Source organism: Physella acuta, unplaced genomic scaffold (assembly GCF_028476545.2).
Source record: "Physella acuta isolate Inbredline_101_S28 unplaced genomic scaffold, ASM2847654v3 ptg001584l, whole genome shotgun sequence".
NCBI lineage: Eukaryota > Metazoa > Mollusca > Gastropoda > Physidae > Physella > Physella acuta.
Window position 1 is genome coordinate 77,147 of NW_026733098.1, and position 27,435 is coordinate 104,581.

The 27,435-nt window shown below is 37.7% G+C and overlaps 1 protein-coding gene across 1 annotated transcript; it reads right to left on the reverse strand.

Annotated features, from left to right (window-relative positions):
• On the reverse strand, positions 1–22,688 carry LOC131929028 (elastase-1-like). Its single transcript, XM_059285218.1, has 9 exons — positions 22,063–22,688; positions 12,876–12,905; positions 9,887–10,039; positions 9,092–9,160; positions 5,808–5,982; positions 4,806–4,905; positions 3,680–4,019; positions 2,094–2,230; positions 1–655 (listed from the first exon to the last, which is right to left on the reverse strand). Exons 1-9 carry the CDS (start codon positions 22,139–22,141, stop codon positions 476–478), a joined length of 1,263 nt encoding a protein of 420 aa, XP_059141201.1. The 5' UTR covers positions 22,142–22,688; the 3' UTR covers positions 1–475.
• Positions 22,689–27,435: the final 4,747 nt, after the last annotated feature.

Here is a 27,435-nt window from a genome sequence, read left to right on the forward strand (position 1 = left end):
GTGTATGAACAACAAACTTTATTTACGATACCGGTATTTGTTAACTTTTTGGTTAGATACTTTTATAGGCAAGCACAATTTTTTTAAAAATTTAATTGTGATTGGGTTATTGATTTTCAAAGTTTGATAAATAACCTAAAACAACAATTATAGGATAAAAACATAATTTATGAAATAAATAAATACAACTACAAATTCGGAGTACGAATGTCGTAATTTAAGGAAAATAAAAAATATTCTCTTAAAAATATTTACCAGTGAATGAAATAGGTAAGTAAAAACAAATTTAGATATTTTTGAAAAAATAAGAAACATATTAAAAGCGTAAAAATGAAGCGCATAAATATTGTTATTTCTGAAAAAAAAATTTTTTAATTTTAAAATTTAGTTTATTATTTTCTCCTAATTCAATGACAATTTGTAACCAGTGTGCTGGGTTTATGGTGGATTCGAGTGGGTTTTCGTGCTGCGGGGTTCAGGCTGCGGGGTTCATGCTGCGGCTCATGATGGTTCGGATCCAGGGCAGGTAGGGTTCGACCCGTGTGAAGACGCTGGGGTAGCCGGTGATGTTGCAGGATTCCGTCCCCCATGACGTCACACCGGCGATGTAGAAATGGCCGTTCCTCTCACAGGCCAGGGGGGAGCCTGAGTCACCCTGGGGGAGAATGAAATATGGGAGATTGGGTGAGCTATCAGTAGGATTGGGTGAGTTGTCAGTAGGATTGGGTGAGATGTCAGTAGGATTGGGTGAGTTGTCAGTAGGATTGGGTGAGTTGTCAGTAGGATTGGGTGAGCTGTCAGTAGGATTGGGTGAGCTGTCAGTAGGATTGGGTGAGCTGTCAGTAGGATTGGGTGAGCTGTCAGTATGATTGGGTGAGCTGTCAGTAGGATTGGGTGAGTTGTCAGTAGGATTGGGTGAGTTGTCAGTAGGATTGGGTGAGTTGTCAGTAGAATTGGGTTAGCTGTGACTAGGATTGGGTTAAGGATTGGGTTAGCTTCCCCTAGGGTTGGGTTAAGGATTGGGTTAGCTTCCCCTAGGGTTGGGTTAAGGATTGGGTTAGCTTCCCCTAGGGTTGGGTTAAGGATTGGGTTAGCTTCCCCTAGGGTTGGGTTAAGGATTGGGTTAGCTTCCCCTAGGGTTGGGTTAAGGATTGGGTTAGCTGTCACTACGGTTGGGTTAGCTGTCACTAGGGTTGGGTTAGCTGTCACTTCCTCTATACTATGTATATGAGAAGTAAAAATAAGTGAATTTAATTTTTTCGTCTGTAAAAAAAGCTCCTAAACTAGTAAAGCTGGGGTTGGTATAGGATGTGATAAGTGCTGAAAGTGTCCACATTTTTTAAATTGAAGCTTTCATTTAATATTAGTTTCGTCACAATTCAAATTGTTATTTAAATTGAATGCGTGTTTTAAAAAAAGATTTTAGGGAATCGGGTCGATAAAGATTATGGTTGCTAAACCGAACGACCCCAGTGCATATGAGGTTCGATAGGTGGGGACAGCGACCTATCTGGGGGAGAAAACTCCAAAATGAAACGTTGTCTTGTAGTTTGTTCTTGGATATACAAAAGCTATGGAAGCAAATCCAAAAACCAAAAACAGGATGAATTTGAAATTCTACGGCCTATAGGGTGCATAACACGCTGACACGTAAAATCTTATTGTATTGAAGGAAATCACGTCCAACATTACAATTAATGTGATCGAGTCCGTAAAGCTCATGGTTGCTAAACCGAAAAGTCTCGAGTTCGAACCCTCGGGCAGATGAGGCTCATTAGCTGGGGACAGCCTGTCTTCTAGGAGAGACAACTCCAAAATCAAACAACTGCTACCTTGTAGTTTGTTATTGGTTGGACAAAGGCTATGGAAGCAAATCCAAAAAGAAAAGCATGTTGAAATCGGAGTCAATGGCCCCAATGGTGCATAACCAGTGGACACGTAATCCTTAATTGTGATGGAAGCATGGTCGAATCGGCAAAGCTCATGGTTGATAAATTCGAAAAAAGTATCGAGTTCAAACCCTCAGATAAGGCTCGATCCCTCCCAACACTAAAAATTAAGAACGAAGAAGAATGTTTAAAAAACCGCCTTACACTGCAAGGACCAAAGGAACCGTCACCAAAACACATCATCTCGTTGGGCAGGGTCGTGCGCCACAGTTGGTTACACTGCTCTTGGTCGATGACGTCACCGGAAACTTCACGTATGCTCTGGTCCTGGCTCAGGTTGTCTGAGGTAAAAAAATATTTGGTGGAATTGCATTGGCGGAGGCAGAATTTAAATATTATTTAAGTGGCAGGGGGTGGGTTAGGGGGCACTTGAAACTTTCGGCGAATATTGGATAAATTAGTGTTACTTTCAGTAAACTCTTAAGAAGGAGGGGTGAAAAGAGGACCCCCCCCCCCTCGCAAAGCAAGTCTACCGTCCCGTCCGAACCCCCCCCCCCCAACCGAACGAAATAGTTTATATAGAAAATATATCCCTTATCCAGTGTCCATCCCCCCTCCCCCTCCCCCACCTATCTGTTTCTGTGTGATTTTGATGTAAAACAGACTGAGTCTGATTAAATTTTATTTTTAATGTTTATAGTTATACACCACATGTGATAAAATAGTAAAAATGAAAAAAAAAACCTGTAGGCCTACCCAACACCAGAATGCAAAGTATATATACACATACACAGGTAAACTCGATGACATTATTACAAATCTATTTGAGGATTATCTTTTACAAGAATCAATATTAACACTGTGGTTAGCTCTATTCTCTAAATATTTATAAAAACGCCACGTAATGTTTTGAATATAATGAATGAGTGAGTAGAGTATAGGGGATGGGGGCAGAGGCGTAGCGACCCTTCCCGGCCCCCGGGGACAAACTTTTCGATTTGCACCCCCCTCAAGATTTCGATTTCAACCCCCCCCCCCTCAAGATTTTGATTTGCACTCACCCTATACTTTCAATTTGCACCCCTGTCAACCTTTCAATTTATTTTTCCAACCCATTTTGGCGCCCATAAGGTCGGCGCCCTGGGACATATGTCCCCCCGCCCCCCCCTCGCTACACTACTGGGTGGGGGTTGGGGTACAAACGTCCTTATTTTATTGTTATAAGTGATATGTACAATTTCTTACACCATCCTCAGTTATTTTAATGAAGATGTAATCGTACACTATTTGTTTTTCGATACAGTAAAGAAATGCTGTCTTGGGATTATTTCAAAATCCGGGCAGTTTCACGTCTTATAGAAATAACCCATTGTAGAGGTAACACCTCTCCCACCCCCACCCGTTATAGACATAACTCCATGTGGGGGTAACTCACCTAAAGTCTCCCCCACCCCCAACCGCTATAGACATAACTCTATGTGGAGGTAACTCACCTAAAGTCTCCCCCCACCCCCAACCGCTATAGACATAACTCTATGTGGAGGTAACTCACCTAAAGTCTCCCCCCCCCACCCGTTATAGACATAACTCTTTGTGGGGGTAACTCACCTAGTCTCCCTCCCACCCCCACCCGTTATAGACATAACTATATGTGGGGGTAGCTCACCTAAAGTCTCCCCCCACCCCCACCCCCACCCGTTATAGACATAACTCTATGTGGGGGTAACTCGCCTAAAGTCTCCCCCACCCCTACTCGTTATAGAAATAACTTTAAGTGGGGTGTAACTCACCTAAAGTCTCCCCCCACCCAGCCACCCAGCACGTCCCGTGGGTGCTGAGGTTCTCGGGCTCCGGGGGTCGATAATTCACCTCAGGTATCTCGTTGTCCGTCTCCCCACCAACAACAACTCGACGGGATTCGAACCTGGGGTTCGGGACGTACAGAGCGTTTTCGATCTCATACTCGGGGTTCTCCTCAATGGAGTTTCTGAGGTCTGTGGGGGGCCACTGGTTGGGCTCCAGACATATGGGCTGGGTAAGGGCATCCTCGTCTAGCTGGATCAGGGCGATGTCGTTCAGGTACTTGAGGTAGCTGGTGTCGTTACTGGCCACAGAGGAATAGTTAGGGTGCTGTTGATGGGAAGTTGTTCATGCGTGACGTGGGTGGTAGGAGGAATAGGGATGGTAGGATGAATTGGAGATAGTGGAACTGGATGATAGGATGAATTGGAGATAGTGGAACTGGATGGTAGGATGAATAGGATGGTAGGATGAATAGGATGGTAGGAGGAATGGAATGGTGGATGGTAGGATGAATAGGATGGTGGAAGGTGGATGGTAGGAGGAATTGGGATGGTGGATGTTAGAATGAATAGGGTGGTGGATGGTGGGATGAATTTTATGGTGGATGGTAGGATGGTAGGATGAATAGGATGGTAGGATGAATAGGATGGTATGAGGAATAGTGATGGTGGATGATGGATGGTAGGATGAATATAATAATGGATGGTATGAGGAATAGTGATGATGGATGTTAGAATGAATAGGGTGGTGGATGGTGGGATGAATTGGATGGTGGATGGTGGGATGAATAGGGATGGTGGAAGATGGTGAACGTTGTGTTATACTATGAATTGGATGTTAGGATGAACTAGATGATGGAAAATTGATTTATTTTCACAATAATGAGTACCTAAATTAATGAGTACCTATTATAATGAGAGCCCACAATAATGGGCACTCAAATTAATGAGTATCTACCATACCGAGATCCCATAATAATGAGTACCTAAATTAATGAGTACCTACCAAAATGAGAACCCACAGTAATGAGTCCTTAAATTAATGAGTAGGCCTACCTATCATAACGAGAAGCCACAATAATGAGTATATAAATTAATGAGTTCGCCTACCTACCATTATAATATCACGTATAACAATCTCCCTCTCCCCGTGCTCATGGCGAATAAGATCGTGTTCGCCAACTTTAATTCGCCACAGGCGAGGGAAACTGAACCTGAAAGAAAAAGAAAAAAAAAAAGCGCCGTTGGATTATTGCAAAAGTCAAATCATCTTCCGCTCCAGTTCATAGCAGACATGCCGGAAGTCGTGACGTCACACGCGGCTGACTTCACGCGAGATGTTTCATTCTCAGACGGCTGTCGGGCGGAACGTTCCAGAAACGGGACGGGAAATTTTAATTAGTCTGATAATTAAAGTTTAATTAGAAATACAGAAGAACTTGCCTTGAAGTTCATTCATGACAAAATACAGAATATTGTAATAAGGCAATTCGTGACGTAGGAAGGAAATTATCTTAGTTCGGTTGGGGGAGGGCGGGAACTGTCTCAAATATATATATATATATATATATATATATATATATATATATATATATATATATATATATATATATATATATATATATATCGTTATGGGATCCAGGTTCAGGTCAGTCAAACATCCCTGAGTCCACCCAACTCTGATGGGTTCCTAACTCACGTTAGGGTAAGTAAAGTCGTCTGGGCATAGTGCTGACCATACTATTCCTTCATATGCGAGGTCATAGAAACAAGTGAATTCTACTTCACTTGCCCCATGACCGCCAGGTTCGGTAAAGGGATCTCCTATAAACTCGCATGTCAAACAAACAAGCATCCAAATATATTATAATCTAAAACTTCAAGGATCCTCACACTTTGAAGCAGTGGGCGGTTGTTATGAACCATCTCTGGGACACCACGGACTGCATTAAACTCGCATGTCAAACAAACAAACTATAAAACAAAATCAGGGGCCCTCACACTTTGAAGCAGTGGGCGGCCGTTATGACCCATCTTTGGGCTACCACGAACTGCACCAAACTCGTAAACAAACAAACCAACAAACAAACTAAAAACTAAAACCACGGGTCCTCACACTTTGAAGCAGTGGGCAGCCGTTATGACCCATCTTTGGGATACCACCGCCCCTGTACAGGCGTGATGGCCGATCCAGCTCCGGATGGTCACCAGCCACGGCCATCGGCCTTCTGCGGACAGACTTCCTCCCACAATTCTCTTCTGTCTGGTACTGGGCTGGGTACCGCACGTCGCTGGAGATAAATAGCTAGTATATATATATATATATATATATATATATATATATATATATAGATATAGACATAGGCATAGACATAAACATAAGCATAGGTGTAGATATATAATGACCATAAGTCTATATCGAGAACAGTATTCTTAACATACATCGAAATTCTCAGTATATATCAACAGTCAGACACAATAATACCATATATACAGTAGCGTAGCGAGGGGTGGAGGCGGGGGGGAACATATGTCCCCGGGCGCCGACCTTAGGGGGCGCCAAAATGGGTTGGAAAAATAAATTGAAAGGTTGAGGGGGTGCAAATTTAAAGTTTGAGGGGGGGGGGTGCAAATCGAAATCTTGCAAATCGAAATATTGAGGGGGGGGGGGGGGGGTGCAAATCGAAAAGTTTGTCCCCGGGCGCCAGGAAGGGTCGCTACGCCTCTGCATATATACCACCTTACACCCAACATACGCCTTCTACCACACCTTTAGATCTGCACCCGCCTTCTCATAATGTAAATCAATAAGTATTCTTGAGATTGGAACGTGCTATTGCATTTAGTTTACCTATGAGTAATGAGTAACAATTTCATTTTATTTTAACAAGAAAATAAAGCTACCCTAGGGATAGGACAGGTTAACTTTCACAAAAACTGTATAGAAAAATAAAATTTGACATAAGATGTAAAGAAACCTACGTTGAAACAAAACCTATCAAATAAAAATAAACACTTCTATGAAATAAGTCAATCACATTCCGCCCCACCCCCTACCGACATTGATACCATCCGCACTATGACATGACTGACAGGTTTATGTTTAGGTTTAAGGTTTGGGTTAGTGTCTAACTATATAAAAAACATATATGTATGTGCCAAAACTAAAAGACGCCAAGAAAAAAAAATCAATATTCACTTAACCCCCATGTAAAAATGTATTGCTCTCAAAGACTTGGTTCGGAGATCGCCATTACGCATGCGCCTCGCACATGCGCAGTTCCCTAGGGGTGCTCTTCTCTCCTTAATGCAACTCTGGGGTGGAATTAAGTGCTTTAACCTTCAATTTCGACACCCCTACCCCCTCGGGCTTTCCCCCCTCACACAAAAAAATAATAGAATATGACAGGAGATAAGAACTTTTTTTTTTAAAGTTAATTCTAGAAAAGTGTCATAATTTTGTAAACTTTCGCCAGGTAAAATAAACGCGGAAAAAAAAAATCAAATAAAAAGGTTGTTGAAATAGAAGAATACCATCGGATTGTTGAAAAAAAATGAGACTATTTGGTTATTGGGGTCGTGATTTCAATCTTCCGTACCTCGGTCTGCTGGGGGTTCCTCTGATGCCATTTTAGAGCAAGGGCGATAAATGCTACAGGGTGAATGACGCTAATAGAATCGGGCAATTTTGTTTTGAAGGTCTGTTAGTTCAGTGGTTCTTAAAGTTACAGGAAAGGGGTTCTTCGCGGGAGTCATAGGCATAAGGGTATAGTCGAATTGCATTGGAATAAGGACATAGACTATCTGTATTGGGATAAGGAAATTGACATACTCTATTAGTATAAGGATATTGACATACTGTATTGGGGTGAGGACACAGACTCATTACATTAATAAAAGGAAAACGCCAACTACATTATACAAGCCAATAGTATTATTTAGACAAACCATTAAGCACAAGGAATGCCGACGGTTTGAAACAACCGTGTACAGGGAAGTAACTCTTGTTCACTGAGTTTCATACATGTTTTATGACAAAAAAAAAACCACAGTGTTTTCACTTTTAAACAAAAAAGGATGGCTAATTTAATCAAATAAATTCATAAGACCTAATTAATAATTCATAATTGTTTTCCTCATTATTATTTAGAAATTGGGTAATTTAAGGAGATTAAGAAACACCCCCGTCCCGTCCTAACTTACAATAGGAGCGACCACACATCTACACACAACATGAACTCACCCACACTATACACATCACTACAATCAACTCACGAGTTCACTACATAAGCAACACACTACACACCTCACACTACACACAACACGAACTCACCCACACCATACACATCACTACAATCGACTCACGAGTTCACTACACAGCAACACACTACACACAATTCTAATTCCACATTATCAATGTCCCCTTACAATTCACATAATATTATTTCGTAGGACCCTGCTTCAAATAACGTGAGAAGCCCCGCGCTAAAGAATTCGATAAAAGATGCCCCAGCCTTGGAGTGCGTTCATTTCCTCCTATTATTTTTCAGGGTAAAATAATAATTGTTTGTTTTCCTGATATGCTTAATGTCAGGTTTTTTAAAAACATAAATCAAGAAATGTACTCTTAGCAAACAGCTTTCAAGGCATTTCTTTCTTAAAAATAAATGATTAGTTTATATTTTAAAAAAAAACGGGCTAAAAAGTAGTTTTTAATTAAAATATTTTGTAAAATTATTCAATTATTGCAAATTTACTAATCTATTTTAATTTTGATGAAGGTGTCATGATTAATTTGTTTTAAAAGTTAATTACTGGTTTTACGCAAACTCGCACACACACACACACACATTTTGTGAATGCGAAAAAATTTTTTCGTTGTGTACTCGGCACTCAGATTCAAATGTAGAAAAAGAAAAAAAATGTAAGCATTTTTAAACGGCAATATGATGCGTCAAAGTTAAGTTTTTGTCGTAACCCTAAACATATTACTGGTTATAACCCTACCCTTAACTCTATCCCAAACAACAATAACCATAACAATCATCATCTGTTTTATCTGTCATCTCAATGAGATCGACATACAGAGAGGTTGTGTGGTCTGCACTATACCCAGCCGCCTTAGTTTCCCTAACGTGAGTCAAGTACCCATCAGAGCTGGAACATCCTACAAAATCAACCCCGGAATCCGAACTCAAGACTTTCGAGCTAGCTGTTGTAAGCTCTACCATTCAACCACGCCACACCTACACTTAATTTATAACATGAACAGCCATAACCATAACAGGAAGCCGGTCATAACTTGTTGACAAACCTCTATCCTAACTCATATAGCCATAGTGTCAATGGAGACTATACTGAATAACCCTACTAGCATTCACACAAGAAGAATTGTCTTACCATACTCCGCAGCCCGGGTTGTTGGAGGGGTTGGCGTGGTGGTTGTTGACACCCAGGGGCGTGGGGTCACTGAAACAGGGGGACACAATTTTAACATCGCGGTACCTAGGTTGTCGGGTATGTGGTAAATATGTCGTTGTCATGGACACACGTGATTAGTTCATAAGTTGATATTGTCATGGGAGATGTACTTTGGGCTTTATGTAGGGCGTCTTGTGGGGCGTCACGTCATACTGTACTTAAGGCGTTATATTTGACGTCATATCACAGTAATATAGGCGTCATATTATAGTACTACGGGCGTTATGTCCTTAGGGCGTCTTATAGGGCGTCATGTTCTACTGTGCTTAAAGCGTCGTGTCACACTGTACTTAAAGCGTCATATAGGGCGTCATGTTCTACTGTGCTTAAAGCGTCGTGTCACACTGTACTTAAAGCGTCATATAGGGCGTCATGTTCTACTGTGCTTAAAGCGTCGTGTCACACTGTACTTAAAGCGTCATATAGGGCGTCATGTTCTACTGTGCTTAAAGCGTCGTGTCACACTGTACTTAAAGCGTCATAAAGGGCGTCATGTTCTACTGTGCTTAAAACGTCGTGTCACACTGTACTTAAAGCGTCATATAGGGCGTCATGTTCTACTGTGCTTAAAGCGTCGTGTCACACTGTACTTAAAGCGTCTTATAGGGCGTCACGTTCTACTGTGCTTAAAGCGTCGTGTCACACTGTACTTAATGCGTCTTATATGGCGTCACGTTCTACTGTGCTTAAAGCGTCGTGTCACACAGCACTCACTGTTGTCTGGCATCTCGAAGCAGCACTGCAGGGAGGGGTTGACATAGATGGGACACAGGGGCACGCCCCAGCGCTGGTGGTTGACGAACCTGCACGTGGTGTTGCACGTGCCACGGAAGTGGAAGCACAGGTCGACGTAGCCGAAGGGGAACGCTGGAACATTCCAGAAATATTTTTTTTATGTTTAAATACGACAACAAGATGATGTTTTAAAGTTTAAATAAGACAACAAGATGATTTTTTAAATTTTAAATACGACAACAAGATGATTTTTTAAAGTTTAAATAATGCAACAAGATGATTTTTTAAAGTTTAAAACAAAGCAATCAAATGGTTGATTACTAACGTTTAATTGTGTTTTAACATACTAATACTATAGTAGAGTAATATCTGGTTTTAAGATGATGCATGAAGTTAGATGTATTAACATAGAAAGGCACTCCTTGGAGCGAGAAAATTAACATAAATTTAAATTATTAAAAAAAATCAACCACTAATATAAGTAAACAACTACATATAATGGTAACATGTAGTAATAAGTATAGTAATGTATTAAATAAGTGTTTATAACGTTTAAAGACGTTTTTCATTCTTTAAAAATCATTAGACCACTTTTAGGTTAAATATTAAAGTATGCTAGTTACTTCCCATTTGAAATTAAAACTATAAAGGGATACAACCTGCTAAATTCTTCCCAAAACTTGTTTGAAATAAATACAATTTAATTGCAAAAAATAGGTAAAGAACAATTGGTTATATGAATTGAAAAAAAATAAAACTTAATTAGTATGTTATGTCTGTTAGTTTCACTTTTGTGATTTGTAAACTGTTTAATTATCCATATACTCTTGTTAAAATAGAAAACGATGCGCTGAACACCAATCTTCTAGACTGGTGAAAATTTATTTAATGAGTAACCACTTCATTTAACCAATTTTGTAGAATGGCTCTAATGGCACCAAATTGTTGCCAGAAAGGATATTTTTTTAACAAACTTAAGAATTTTATATTTGTGTAATAAGTAGAAAATTACTTCCGCTTTCATTAAGGCTAGAAATATAAATAGTCAAAGAAATATTTACTAGTTATATAATAGTATTTTAGCAAACACTTTTTTAGAAATATAATTCAAAAGAATTGATATCTTTTAATTGAAATGGAAAAAAAATGTAATAAATAAAGCTCATAACTGAAATAAAGCGGGAGTGAAATTTTGTTTAACTACCTGAAACAGTACTCAGACTACAGGCTTTTGAAAACCCAAAAGTAGAATAAGTTCCACTTCAGGTTACCGGAAATCGTTGAAAAGTTGATACAGAACTACACATTTGATATAATACTTATATATAAAATTTCATTAACCTTGCTGTAACGGTACTCAAGTTATCATGCTCACAGACACACAGACATACGAACAAAATTGTAGAACTATTTTTTTTCCGACTCAGGGAAGTGTAAAACGTTGAGATTTGTGAAAGTCTCGATTTTTTTTTTTGCACTATTACAATACTTCCTTTATACTTCGTATAAGGTAAAGTATAAAGGAGATCGACTAGCGGTTAAAACTCTGCAAGAAGTTGACCGTTATGTAGTGGCCATTATAACTGCAAGTTGACCGTTATGTAGCGGCCACTATAACTGCAAGTTCACCGTTATCTATTGGCCACAATAACAGCAAGTTGACCGTTAGTTAATGGCAACAATAACTGCAAGTTGAACGTTATCTATCGATCAAGACGCCTAAATGTTTGAAGTATGTTTGATATGTATCTCAATATATGGATCGAGATGCCTAAATGTTTGATATAATTATAGCTAAATACACTGACCAAAGCATACAAAGTAACAGACAGTTAAACAAACCTAAACTTGCATTTTTATTTAACCAATAAGTAAACATATGAGCAAATGGTGAAAATACAAACGGTCGGTAGCTGATAATTACAAACAAAACATGGATGCCACTTTGTGAAATAAAAAGCACCAATAAGTAAAACGAGGTAGGCAGTGATTCTGTATAACAGATGATATACAAAAACTTTAGGTATGTATAACTGATGATATGCAAAAACTGTATGTATGTATAACAGATGATATGCAAAAACTTTAGGTATGTATAACTGATGATATGCAAAAACTGTATGTATGTATAACAGATGATATGCAAAAACGTTAGGTATGTATAACTGATGATATGCAAAATCTTTAGGTATGTATAACTGATGATATGCAAAAACTTTAGGTATGTATAACTGATGATATGCAAAAACTTTAGGTATGTATAACTGATGATATGCAAAAACTTTAGGTATGTATAACTGATGATATGCAAAAACTTTAGGTATGTATAACTGATGATATGCAAAAACTTTAGGTATGTATAACTGATGATATGCAAAAACTTTATGTATGTATAACTGATAATATGCAAAAACTTTAGGTATGTATAACTGATGATATGCAAAATCTTTAGGTATGTATAACTGATGATATGCAAAAACTGTATGTATGTATAACAGATGATATGCAAAAACGTTAGGTATGTATAACTGATGATATGCAAAATCTTTAGGTATGTATAACTGATGATATGCAAAAACTTTAGGTATGTATAACTGATGATATGCAAAAACTTAAGTTATGTATAACTGATGATATGCAAAAACTTTAGGTATGTATAACTGATGATATGCAAAAACTTTATGTATGTATAACTGATAATATGCAAAAACTTTAGGTATGTATAACTGATGATATGCAAAAACTTTAGGTCTGTGTGATTGATGGTGTACAAAAACTTTAGGCCTGTGTAATTGATGGTGTACACACACTTTAGGTCTGTGTGATTGATGGTGTACAAAAACTTTAGGCCTGTGTAATTGATGGTGTACACACACTTTAGGTCTGTGTAATTGATGGTGTACAAAATCTTTAGGTCTGTGTAATTGATGGTGTACAAAAACTTGACGAAAATCACAGATATACTTACGCCATTGCTGCTCTGACGTGTTTATTTGTCCTGGCGAATAGAAAATATAAAAGTCACTACATGATACACACACACACATATATATATATATATATATATATATATATATATATATATATATATATATATATATATATATAAGGTTTAAAAATGTAAATCTTTCAGAAGATGGGAAGAATGAGTAACTATAACAGCCGAGGCTAGCGAGTGAAATGACGGTGAATCGCCAGGGAAAGTAAAACAATAAAAATCACAACAATTGTTTTCCATGATAAAATGCAAAATAGCGGTCAATGAGGTAAAGCCTAGAATTTTTTTTATATTAGATAATATAACATCCCCTATAATTGGCTATAACTACCACACCCTGACTCTACTTATCCAAATTAAAAATCAAAGTGTTTGCTAAATTACGATTATATGACTAGTAATTATTTGTTTGAATATTTCTAGCCTCAGTAAAACTGGATCATTTTGTACGTATTTCTCAAATGTTATAAAATATTCAACTTTGATTGAAAAATATGCTTTCTGGCAACAACCATTTGGAACCAGATTTTCAAACCTATTATAAACACCATTGATCACAAATTTCGTTGTTTACGTTGATAAGGCAATAATTTATTTTTCAACAAAGGCTGAACTCTAAAAACATGAATAATGGGCCGAAGATTAATGTGAACGTTAACTATAATTAGAAAACCTAATCCCAATTTTTAAAAAAAAATATTTTAGCGATAGGAGAGACATAAATAACAACACAAGAAATAAATCTCAACGGCACCCACCCTTTTTGAAAGGTTTGAAGATTTAGAATGATGATGGTAATTTTGAATAAAAATATTTTTTTCTAAATCAATACCCCTCGCTTGTATGATACATGTGGACAAAAAAAAAAAGGGGAACTATTTTTTTTGGTCGTTTAACATCGCTTCCTGCTTCCGCATACAGTGCAGGAATTTAGAGATCAATATTCCTTTATTCGGATTTTTGTCGAGTGTTTCCTAAAGTCTAGGTCAAAGGTCATAGTTAGACAGTATTGCTTGGTCATAGTTAGACAGCTTTGCTTGGTCATAGTTAGACAGTATTGCTTGGTCATAGTTAGACAGTATTGCTTGGTCATAGTTAGACAGTATTGCTTGGTCATAGTTAGACAGTATTGCTTGGTCATAGTTAGACAGTATTGCTTGGTCATAGTTAGACAGTATTGCTTGGTCATAGTTAGACAGTATTGCTTGGTCATAGTTAGACAGTATTGCTTGGTCATAGTTAGACAGTATTGCTTGGTCATAGTTAGACAGTATTGCTTGGTCATAGTTAGACAGTATTGCTTGGTCATAGTTAGACAGTATTGCTTGGTCATAGTTAGACAGTATTGCTTGGTCATAGTTAGACAGTATTGCTTGGTTATAGTTAGACAGTATTGCTTGGTCATAGTTAGACAGTATTGCTTGGTCATAGTTAGACAGTATTGCTTGGTCATAGTTAGACAGTATTGCTTGGTCATAGTTAGACAGTATTGCTTGGTTATAGTTAGACAGTATTGCTTGGTCATAGTTAGACAGTATTGCTTGGTCATAGTTAGACAGTATTGCTTGGTTATAGTTAGACAGTATTGCTTGGTCATAGTTAGACAGTATTGCTTGGTCATAGTTAGACAGTATTGCTTGGTCATAGTTAGACAGTATTGCTTGGTCATAGTTAGACAGTATTGCTTGGTCATAGTTAGACAGTATTGCTTGGTCATAGTTAGACAGTATTGCTTGGTCATAGTTAGACAGTATTGCTTGGTCATAGTTAGACAGTATTGCTTGGTCATAGTTAGACAGTATTGCTTGGTCATAGTTAGACAGTATTGCTTGGTCATAGTTAGACAGTATTGCTTGGTATGTCCGGAGTGTAATTGACGGGGTGGGGAGCGGAGGGGGGGGGGGGGGTGAGGGTGGGGGCGGAATGTCTTGCTCTCATCCACAGTGTTTTTTTCCAGTTTTTTTCTCCGGGGTGGGGGTGGGGTGGAGGGGTGAAGCACTTGAAATTTTCGAGGGGGAGTGGGGTGACTCTAGTAAAAGTAGATATTTTCTACATTACTTCTATTTCGTTCGGGGATGGGGGATGGGGGGGGGGGAGGAGAGGTGGTGGTAGATGTTCTTTGGGAGGGGGGGGGGGTGCCCGAAGAGATGCCTGAAAGAAACTCTGCTCATCCGGAAAGTCTTTTGTTGGATTCAGCGATTTTCTTAGCAGTCAAAAACACCTGACAACAATATTAATTACACCTTGTCTAGGTATTGTTGGTATTGCATATTGGAATGATTGACGATGTAAAGTACGCGAAGTGTATGTATCGATGTTTTACACACGTGTGGTCTACGTGTTGTTAGTGTAATAGAGTGAAATCAATGGCGTAGGCTTGGATAGTATGCTTTAATGCAGGGGTCTACAAACTACGGCCCGCAGGCCGGATGCGGCCCGCGAGGTCCTCTCATCCGGCCCGCGGAGATCTTTTTGTCCACGGTAAAAACGTTTGTTGGTGATGGCTGAGGAACTTTGCCCAGAAAAATCAAAGATATATCCGGAAGAAACTGGCCCCCGAACTGAAATTTAATAGTTAATGCGGCCCTTGGACTGAAAAGTTTGGAAAACCCCTGCACTTTAATGCAACAAAATAAGATAAAGTAAATGGTCTTACTTATAGTGCAAATACAACAGAAATAGGATTTCGTTACACACATCTATCAAATGTATAACTTATATTATAAACGTATCACAGCGTGTACATTTTCAAGTAGCGTCATTCAGTGTTTCTTTCAGACTTTTTTCTCCGGTGGGGGGGGGGGGGGGGGGGCGGACACTTGTAAAAGTATCAATTATATTTCGTTCAGGGAGGAGGTAGACGTTCTGCGATGTGTCTGTGTCTGTGTGTGTGTGTGGAGGGGGGGGGCAGGGCCGGCGCTACCTATAAGGCGAACTAGGCGGTCGCCTAGGGCGCCATCAAAGGAGGCGCAAAAACAGGTTAAATCGTTATTATAAAAAAGTACCAAATAATAATAACTTTGATAATCTTTTATAAACTATAGATGGTAATATACAAAGGAGTAGCGATCTATTTCAGCGCTCAGCACGAACTATCAACTTTGCGCCCCCACCCCAAATTGAGGCCTATATAGGTTTTTATCCGCGATGATGAGAATACAACCCCAACCTCCCTAATTTGGAAAGGTCGAGACGCTTTTTACCAGTCACTTTGCCGTTTTATTTTGGTGTCACATAATTGATGAAGAAAACTATGTAATAAGTCCGTAATTTAAATTTCGAACATTTCAAACAGTTATCTAATTTTAATGTTGATTTAGTGATCGCTCCAGCGATAGACAGGGCGTTCCAAAACACGTGACATTTTGGTTTTTAAGTCTTGTTTCCTCTGACTTTGAATTAAAAATCTGTTCTGGTGTATAGAGTTTTCTAATGACGGGGTTTTCAAAGTATTGTACTTGTTTGTTAAGTTTTGATGAATCGTTTATATTTGGGAGTAACGGCGGAAGGCTGTTGTTGATATGGTTTCGTAGGTATAAACTATCGAAGTGTTAAAGTCTCGTATTTTTTTTATTTGGCTGCCTTGTAGTTGTAGGTCTAGTGGAATCTGATTAGTAGTAGAGAAATGAGAATGTGGGTGATGAGGCATCGTAGTTCTGGAGTTAGGGAATATCGAGTCTTGCGGTATTAAGGATACCGAAATATGTTGGCTGTGAAATCGTTGTTGATTGGGAGTATCGTTTGTAGAGCTTGGTAAAGTTAAGCGAGTTGGTGTAGTTCTGGAGCATCGAGTCTGGTTATGTTTAGGTGTCGAAGTTTGTGAATGTAGTCGAGTATATTGAGTAGTCGAGTTTATCGTAAGTTAGATGATTTCAATTCACGGCGGAACACACTATAAAGAAAGGTAGGCGTTTTCTACCTGAAAAATCTTTAGTTTTTTGTAGGAATCTATATTACCACTAAAATATTATATTGGCTTGAATTTATAACTAATCGTAAACTTAGTTTCTTCAAATTATACATTTTTTAAAAATTTAATCAGTAATTATAGCAATATCTTAAACCAGGGGTCGGCAACCTTTTGAAGCGGAAGAGCCAAAAGTTACAATTTCAAAATTTCCCTGGTTTTAAAGAGCCACTAACATTTTTTTATTTCAAATATTTTATTTTTTTATTAAGATTATTAGTATTTGTTCAAGGAGCTGGAGAGCCGCATCTTGATATCAAAAGAGCCGCAGGTTGCCGACCCCTGTCTTAAACAGTAGCCCGAATTTGATTTTTTTTAAAGGTGCCCCTTTGTTTAAGCGATCCAACAATTTTACATTTTTTACTTTTTATACATTACTACTAAGTTAAATGTCATCATTATTGACTAGAAGTATGCTATAATAAAGCCACCGTATTTAGACTTTCAAACCAAACCTACAGTTAAGTAGTCAATTGATAAAATATATTCTATTGCCACGGTTACATAGTTAATGTAAAATACTTTTTTACAATTATTACTTAATGAAATTTAGATCGTTGTATTGTTTTTCAAGTATGTCTTAGTTATACTTGGTTAATTTTGCTTTTTTTTAAAAGTTATTTCCCTTGAGAAAAAAAATTGGTATTTGGATTTCCAAATGGGAGATAATTCATCCATTTCAAATTCCTGCACCTTAGGATGACCGCTTACATATAAATACAACTTAAAGTTATTATTTGCTATTGTAGCATTTATATAGAGCAGAAGTTCTAAACAAAGTAGTTTGTTAGGTTTTTTTAGCATTATCCAGTTGAAAAACAAATACATCAGTAGCCGTTGTAGATTGCAATACTTAATGTTAGTAGACATACAGTATGAGATAGTGCAACAAATGCGTCTAACGTCGTCTAGTCGCAAACTAATTATCTAATTAATTGTCTTTACCATATTTTTCACCCTCTCCTATTGGATTTATATATATATAACATTTGTAGGCTGGAATCTATAACATTTATAACCTTTAATTTTTCAACAACAAAATAATCGTTACATAATCACACAATATAGACATTTTACAAATATAACTAAAGACAGTCAAGCTTAAAACAGGTAAGTTCCGTTCTGGGAGGTCTGCAGAGAGCCCAACACTACAAGAACTGTGTTTTTTGTCCAGTGTTTTTTTTTCCTCCGACTTTTTCTCCCGGGAGGGGGGGGGGGGGGAAGAGAAGCATTTGAAATTTTCTAAGGGGGGGGGGGGGGCGAGGGGGGGAGGTTGTCTGTAAGTACAAAGTAGACTCGTGGACTTTGTAACAATTTTAATAGAATGTGATTACGCTTGCAAACTGGAATTGAATGAATTGTACAAACTTTTGCGACGAAGGAGGCAAGTAAAATTTGATTTTCATATCTACTTATAATTTTTATGCAATTGATAATACATTAATATGCCACTTTTAATTAATTGTTTTCTGATACATGTTTTATTAATTAATCTGTGTGAAAGGGGGCGTTTTAATAAATTTTGCCTATGGCGCTAAATAACCTGGCGCCGGCACTGGGGTGGTGGGTGGGGGGGGGGGAGGAACTCCGCCGCCCGATGAGATGCCTGAAAGAAACTATGTCCATGACATATCTAGGCACATTGGAGTCAGTGGCGTAGCTACCGTAAAGCTAGCGTAAGCAAGGCATAGGAGCCCAAGGCTAATAGGGGCCCTTTTTCAAAAGTTTGACGGGGGGATGCAAATCGAAAGTCTGAGGCGGGGGAGGGGGGGTGCAAATCGAAAGTTTGTTCCCGGTCGCCGGGAAGGGTCGCTACGCCTCTGAGGGGCCCACTAACACTTTTTGCATAGGGCCCAAAAATTCTAGCTACGCCACTGAATGGAGTAGCCATTAATTAATTCTACATCAAAGTAATTTAGGGTCTCAATCATTTTTCGTCTCTTACAATTACATGCGATATTTTTGTTGCTGGAATATTTTCTTTACTACTTTATGTCATTACAAAAAGGAAGAATAACTTTATTATGTTTACAAATGATCGGTTTTCTTAATGATCCGTATTGCGTAAGGGCAGCAATTAGGTTTAATTCGGTTTTCTATCTGGGAAACAATTTTGTTTCCAAAAATAGAATATAATTTTCTTGACGAAGTTAGAGTTAGTGAAACAGAATATGTTCTTCCATGCGGTGTCTGTTTCGGGTGGTGTATTGTCCTTGCCTACAATACATCAGTGGCGGCATTTTGTATTTCCCTAAAATAGGGCTTATTAGGACATTTTGTATTTCCATAAAACAGGGCTTTTTAGGATATTTTTATTTCCCTAAAACAGGGCTTATTAAGACATTTTGTATTTCCCTAAAATATGCCCGAATAGGACATTTTTATTTCCATAAAACATGTCTAATTAGGACATTTTGTATTTCCCTAAAATATGCCCGAATAGGACATTTTTATTTCCATAAAACATGTCTAATTAGGACATTTTGTATTTCACTAAAACATGCTTGATTAGGACATTTTGTATTTCACTAAAACATGCTTGATTAGGACATTTTTATTTCCCTATAGTACGTCTGATTATGCCAGCATTTTGCCCTGGCCTACAATATAGTAGCATTTTGTCGTTTCTACAAAACAAGTAAATCTATTCAGGCGGCATTTTGTCGTCTCGTCGCTTGGGACATTATCCCATAGTATGACCAGCTCTAGCTGCTCCAATAGCATCGATCATCATCTTTCCCGTTCATGCTTAAAGACACATGGGCAGATGAAGTAGAGTTCATCTTTTTCAATGACCACGGCATACAAGGGGGCAGTGATGTCAGCACTATGCCCAGTCGCCTTACTTTCCCTAACTTGAGCCAGGTACACATGATAGCTGGGTGGACTCAGAGACGTCCTACAGACTCGAATCCGGGATAGTGACATTAAAATTTAAGATAATAATTACACGCTGAAAAATGTCGTTATGTTAATTTAATTTGGTGGTTAATTCATCTTTAACATTTCTGGCTATACATATCAAAACACATTTCTTTAAGGTAGTAGGATGAAAAAAAATGGGGGGAGAGGGGGGATTTTTAAAGGTATTGTGGCAAACGACAATACGTATTCAAGAAATATCGGTCAAGTTCTAGGAAACTTAGACTCTGAGAGAAGTAAAGATTCTTTACAAAATGGCACTGATATTTCTGAACCACTAGGCATGCTGCCCAGCTTCGCTTAGGCTTTCGAAAACATTGAGAATTTGAATGCTTAATTAATTCGCCCGAAGGTCGGTCTACGACCTCAAGAGTTATGAAGAGGTTCCTCCGTGGACATTTTTTTTCGATTTAAAGCTCATATAAGGTACCGGTCAGTCGAAGTCAGTTTTGACCCCCACATCGTAGACTTTTCGGCCAACCGGCCCCCGTGTTCTGTCGCACCAAGGCAAGATCATGCCAAATTTGAAGCGCCTGCGGCGCCGGGAAGTGCCCTATCGGACACCCGACAATCTAGATCTAGATCTAGATTCCTAAAAGAATTTTTTTTTAAGTTTAGCCCGAGCATAATAAAAAAGAATACATTAACCAAGTTGACTTGCTGTGTCTCGAACCCGCACCACCTGCGTGGTTTAATGTACACTAACATCTCCGCTATTTAGGCACCTTATAAAATACGGAGAATGAAACACGTATTTTAAAATCTTAACTTACGCGAATATGCCTATTCTTTCAAATTAATTTTTTATCCCAAATTAGCCAGTTCCAAACAAAGATTTTGTATAAAATAAATAAGTCTTGAAATAGTTTAGTCCTAATATAGAAATTTATTTTTGGAATTGATTTTAGAGAAGTTCGAGTCTAAATCTAGATCTTAGCGTCTACGTCTAGATCTAGTTATTGCGTAGATTTAGATTTAGTCTAGATCTAGAATCCAAATACATAAAATAAATTTTATGAGTTTAGGCCGGAAAAATTGTATTGTATACATTTCATAGTGTACGTAGATCTAAATCAAATTTGAATGAAATAGTTCATTTCTTTTCATTCTAAACACGGTAGATGACGTCATTAGTTAATGTATAAGCAATAGTGACGTCACAGTTTTATGCGTTCTTTTTCACATATATTAATGCTTTTCCGGTTGCATAAATAATACTGTTTCTCTACATTCGAATACGCCTTTAATTTTTATTTTTCTTCTTTAAGTAAAATTGTGGTTATACATTTAAAACATCTAACATATTATTTTCAACAAAAGTCCGTAAAAAGTTCTCCATATACCGCTGCCGATTCTGACGTGATGTCCGGCGAAAATTTTTTGCGGACAGAGAAAGAGAGAGAGAGAGAGAAGAGCGCACATGGCCTTTTATAAATTAGGATACAGCAAAAACAAGGTATAGAACGTGTCTGTCTAACAGGGGTAAAATAGGCGATGCTTCTGTTTTGTTTTTACAGACATTATCACATCTTAGTTAATGAATGACCCCAAAACTCCGATTCTTAAGTTCTACTGCTATGGGACATGGTATCTTGTTTGTTGCGTAATACCTCATTCTTTTTCTATTTATACAAAAAAAAATACTCGAGATTTGATCTGAGAGAAATGAAATTTGATCGAAAGGAATCGATGTTGATAAAAAAAAGAACTGATTTTTTAAAACATAATCTCTTGTTTTAATAAACAAAAAATTAAAAAGCTTAATTTCATTTTCTGTTTTTCTCTGTGTTTTTAAACTCAGGGGAAACCATTCAGATTGATTTCTGTTGCTTTATTACTTTTTTAGCTGTCAAAGATTTAAGAGTATGTTTTTCCCCCAACAATTGTATGTATTATTTACATAATTTCATTCAATCATATGTCACAGTTATATCATTTACATAAACACGGGTCTGTAGCAATTTCACCACCTATTACACGGTTATATAATTTAAACGCGGGTCTGGGTCATTTACATCACCGAAATACGGTTCTGGGTCGTTTATATCTGCTCTAAATACGGGTCAGTATAATAAACTAGAAGTAAACTTTTAAAATGTTAAAGAACATTTTGTATTCTTATAGTGCTCAATGTATTTATAAGGCTTTAGATATTTTAATAGTACACATTCTAGTTAGAATACTTCGGAAATTCTGACATTACACAATATGCTATTGAAAAAGACTTTAGTCTGACCAAACGCACAAAAGACAACAAACAACACTTACCGGAGGCTCCCGTTAAACTACAGATCACGACCAGAAACAAACAAAGAACTGGGCGGGTTTTTCTGCAACTGTTGGCCATCTTGCACCGGTCAGTATCCCTGTTTAAAACCTGCCTGAAAGTCTTTGACTGAAATCAGTGCTGGTCAGTTACCTATTGACCGAATTCAGTTCTTACTTATCAGGCTCTAAAATACACACGAAATCCAGTTAACTTTGAGTTTCAGAATATACGTTCTCTCGATAATTTAGGTGAGTTTAGTAAAGTGATATTTGTCTTGAAATACTTCTACAATTCAAATTTAATTTGAAGAGACATACGTTGTTTTTCGTTTTAAATACTAAAGTGGAATTTCTAATGAAAATGTCTAACCGCAAGTGATATCTTTATTTGGATCAATTTCAGACTTCCTTTAAATTTTGAACTAGTTTGTTACAGTATATTAAAAACTACTCTGTCCGTTTTTTCTTGAAACAAATATTGTAAAACAAAATGTTATTCAAAAGACTTAAATATCTTGTGGATAGGCTACGCTAAAAATATTTTAACTAAGAGAAACCACAAAATTAAACTTCTTTAAATACGGTCCGAAAGGGGCGGTCATTTTAAAGCCATGTGTGACGTCACAAGAGAGTGGTTTCCCTTGTTGCAATTTTTTTCCCCCATCTCGCCAGTGATGCGGGGTCTGTTTGAAGACGAGGCTAGCACGCGACGGGCGAGCCATATCACACGAGCGTTCTCTACTCCGTGAGGACGAAGCGAAAAAAATTAAAAATAAATTAAAATGTCTTTTTTTTTAAACTGCAGTATAATTTTTTACGCTAATATTTGGGAGGAGTAAGCCACCTTGATGACCCCGCCCACCAGGAACAAGTTTTAACAAATCGGAAAGTTAAAAAAAAAAATTTACGCATGCACACTTGCTTTAAATTTAAGTTTTTTTAAAAAATTGTGTAGTAATAAAATGGTATGATATTTAGCTTCTATAACATATGCAAGAACTAATTTGGCTACAGAATATGGATCGAAGAAATGACCGAATAGAATGGACTACATATAAGGTCCACATTTAGGGCCAGAATAATGTTTATGGAAACGTAAGAGCAAAATTTTTGGAAGAGAGACACCTACTGCACCGCTGATTTGTCATGACATAGGCGTGTTTTTAAATTGGTTCGTTTGCTAATATTGTTTGGTCGCCCGATTTCGCTGGGGATGGGGGCACTTGGAATTTTCGGGGGGGGGGGGGGGCTGTTTAAAGTATATATTTTCTAGATAAATTCAATTTCGTTCGGTGGGGCGGTAGATTTTTTTTGGGAGGGGGGGGGGACACACACTCATAATGGAGAAATGATCACGAGTTTTAATAGCTTAGTGGTCATTATAATAGGTGTTTCTTTCAGACTTTTTTTTTCTCCGTGGGGCACTTGAAACTTTCGTGGGGGTGGATTAAATTAACCTGGGGTTAGACGTGCTTTACCCCTCCCTCCTCCGATGCGATACCTGAAAGAAACACTGGATATAGTTTAGACTTTAATATTTCCAAGTTATCGAGCTGAGCGATCACTTACCACGTATTTTTTAAAGAAAAAAAAAAGCTTTACCACCATCGCATGAAATAAGGCAAAGTGGATGCCCACTTAGCTTACATGGGTACCTGTCATACACGTAGAAAACCCCTTATAACAACCAGCTCTAATGCGTACCTGACATGTCTATAGAAAGCCTCTCGTTTTACTCAGGTCTAAAGGGTACCTGACCTGAAAGTAGTCGTAAAAGTGTCAGGGGAAAAAGAGGAGAAACTACTTTCCATTTATAGAACGAGACCAGCGTTCTAAATAACTCTACTTCACCTTCGTGGATGGGTGATTAACTGTTTAATATTCTGTTCATATCTGCCAAAGTACACAACAATTGGCATTTTTGTAAACGGTGTCACATTTAAATTAATGGTTTAAGGTTTAAATATCCTGCGTGTAAGTGTATCTTCCAAAAATAAATTCTACATGTAGATCTACCTTTTGACGCAAACTGTTTGCGAAATAATTAATTGAGACACTGCCGACTTCACGTTTTAAATTTGTGTTCAGTTAATTCTTATTCTAACTAATTCATGTAAAGCGCAGCAACATTATTTTAAAATTTTATGATTCGTGGGTTTATAAGTTGATAAAAAAAACATCAATGAGATTTACAAACAAGTAGGTTTATTTATAAAATGATAAATAAAAAAACATCAATGAAATTTTGAAACCATGAATGGGAAATTAACTCTGTTTATTCATTTACGCTTGGCCTTTCCTGTACCGCTAGCGTATGCTTAAAATAGCACTCGTGCTCGCTTGGATATCAATGAGTGATAAGGCTAATTCTTACAAATACTTGCGCTGTGACGAAAAGGAAGCTGCGCTATATTTAAACACAGGGGTCGGCAAATCTCGCACTGCGAGATGCGGATGTAAACAAAAAAGGAGTGTTGATGACAGCTGTGGGGCGCGAACATCATCAGCCCCAGGCAGGGACGCCCACGCCCTTCCTGCGCTATTTTCGTGTTTCATACGTCACCCAGTGCACCTTACGTAAAAGTAGTCAAACATTCGCAAAAACCCGAACTTGGTCGGGTCAGGTTAAAAAAAACATTACTGAAGAAAAATAAAGCGGGAGTGATCTGCCCTACACTTTCTTGATTATTCTTATATAACACCACGGGGGATGGCAACTCGGGATGTAGACAAGATTTTTAATTCATTATTAATTACCTAAACTTTTAAAAATAGAATAGAATCTCGTAGAAAAAAGGAATTGCGCACCAAGTGAACGGCAAACAATATCTGTATAATTTTAGTACTTTATAAATTCATATTCGTTTTTTTTAGGAGAAATCGGAAATAGCGTAAATGTCTACCTCCGTTCAACGGAAATCATTCACAATTTGACAGAAGGCAGAGAAGTAGATCTTTTACTTATATGTGAAATTTCGTTTTGCTAAAACAGGACTCAAGTTATAGCCTTTTTAAAAATTAAAAGTAGAATAAGCTCCAGTTCATTGATACAGAACTACAAATTTGTTATAATTTTTATACACGCAATTTCATCAACCTAGCTGTAACGGTACACAAGTTATCGTGTTCACAGACATACACATATACACACATACTCACATGCATACACAGATACATACACACATATATACATACACAGACATACGGACAAATTGCAAAACTATGCTTTTTTTCCTACACGGGGAGGTGTAAAACGTCAAGATTTCCGAAAATCGCAAATTCGATTTTTTTGCATGATTACAATACTTCATCTATACTTTGTGTACGATAAAGTAAAAATAGCAATAAAATACCTGTTGAAGAATTAGATTCTGGTAAGAGAACACTGCCTGAAGCCCCGTTCTTCAGCTTTAAATCGCTTATCAATTTTAATAATGTAAGAAATTTCCTAAATCAACGTCATCAGAGAAGCAGGAATACACATGGAGTTCCGTGGTTCTCAAAACTTTTCCTCTAGGAACAATAATGTTTGATAAGCCAGATACCAATGTACAATGTTGAGTTATATGTATATTTTATAACAAATCAAGTCACATATTATGTTAAAATTAATTTATTAGGGATGTTCTACAGATTCGAACGTGACGTTAAATCTAATCTTTGGGCTAGTAGGCCTAATCCACAGTTCGAACACGTGAATCGTTGAATATAATAGCTTTGGAATAGTTTAACCAGAGGCGTAGCGACCCTTCCCGGCGCCCGGGGACAAACTTTCGATTTGTACACCCCCTCAACCTTTCAATTTGTTTTTCTAACCCATTTTGGCGCTCCCTATGATCGGCGCCCGGGGACATATGTACCCCCCCCCCCCCCCCCAAGCTATGCCGCTGAGTTTAACTGTTTACAAAAAAAGAAAACATTTCTCACATTTCTAAGTTCTTTTATTGCTATGCAAAGGCACATGTTTAAAGTGTTAACTTACAGCAGTGAATGAAAAAAAGTCTAGTTTTTAACGGTTCTTCTCAATTAAGGAATACAAAGAAGTGACAATGTAAAAGTATAACTACATTACTTACACTGGTATGTCGTTGATATTTAAATTGGTGACACGAACGATGCGCAACGGAAAACTGTACGCAAGGGAATTTATTTTCCTTAAATAGACCATTTATTTATAGACTTTAGTAAAGAATGACTACATGTAGATTCTAGCATAATAAAACATTTTCCCACAAAATATGACAAAATTAAAGTATGTTAGTATATTTTTTTTTCTATTTGCGCATTTTATTGTTCGCACAGTTTTCGGCTGTGCAATTTTCCGTTGGCGCAATTTTTAGGAATCATCGAAATGCTATTTTCGGCGGTGCTTAAATGATATTAACCTGGTGGTTATAAGGAGAGTTCAAAAAGAAGAATTCACTTTTTGGTTCAAGTCACGTCAAGTCTCGCGAGTCCAAGCTCAAATCAAACTTGACGCTAAGCCTCGATGTGGTCACACGCGCTAACCACGTGAGACCATCCACCAATGCGGCACCACGGTCAACTATAAATAGACACGATCTATGCGGGTATTTAAATAGATTTGATTTTCTCTTTAAATCGACCTTAGCAAATGAGCCTTGAGGAGGGATGGGTCTCACAAACACAGGGTTGTTGGCTGTATCATTTAATGTAACAGCCTGTTCTAGTAGTTCCTGTAGTTCACAGTGCTGTCGGCTGTATCATTTAATGTAGCAGCCTATTCTAGCAGTTCCTGTAGTTCTCGATGCTGTTGGCTGTATGAATACTGTAACAACCTATTCTAGGGGTTCCTGTAGTTTCAGACGGAGACCAGGTATATTGCGGCACCGTGTATGATGTGAATGTTATTGCCTAAATTGTTTTAATTATGTAAACGACATTTTATAAAAACACAGAGAAGAAAATAATAGTAGAATTATTAGAAGAAGTTAATAAATATGGACAGTGTGGTAGAATAGTAGAGCGTTTGAACTCAAAGCTGAAGTCTTGAGTTCGGATCTCGGTCCGGACTCGTGACTGCTGGATGTCCCTGAGTCCACCCAGCTTTGATGGGTACCTGACTCACGTTAGGGAAATGAAAGGCGACTGGGCATAGTGCTGATCACACTTTCCTCCATTGCGTAAGTCATTGAAACATAAACTCTGCTACATCTGCCCAATATGATTTGAACATGAACGGTAAAGATAATGATGAGTTTTTAAAATTTCTCATCTCTATAACCAGGGCATCTGTTTATTGATTTAATACCGTGAGAACTTATATTACGACTACAATGAAGTTTAAACTACTTTTTGTTGATTGGAACATTGTTGACTTAAATTTCCAAAACTCGATTTTTTTAAAATTAT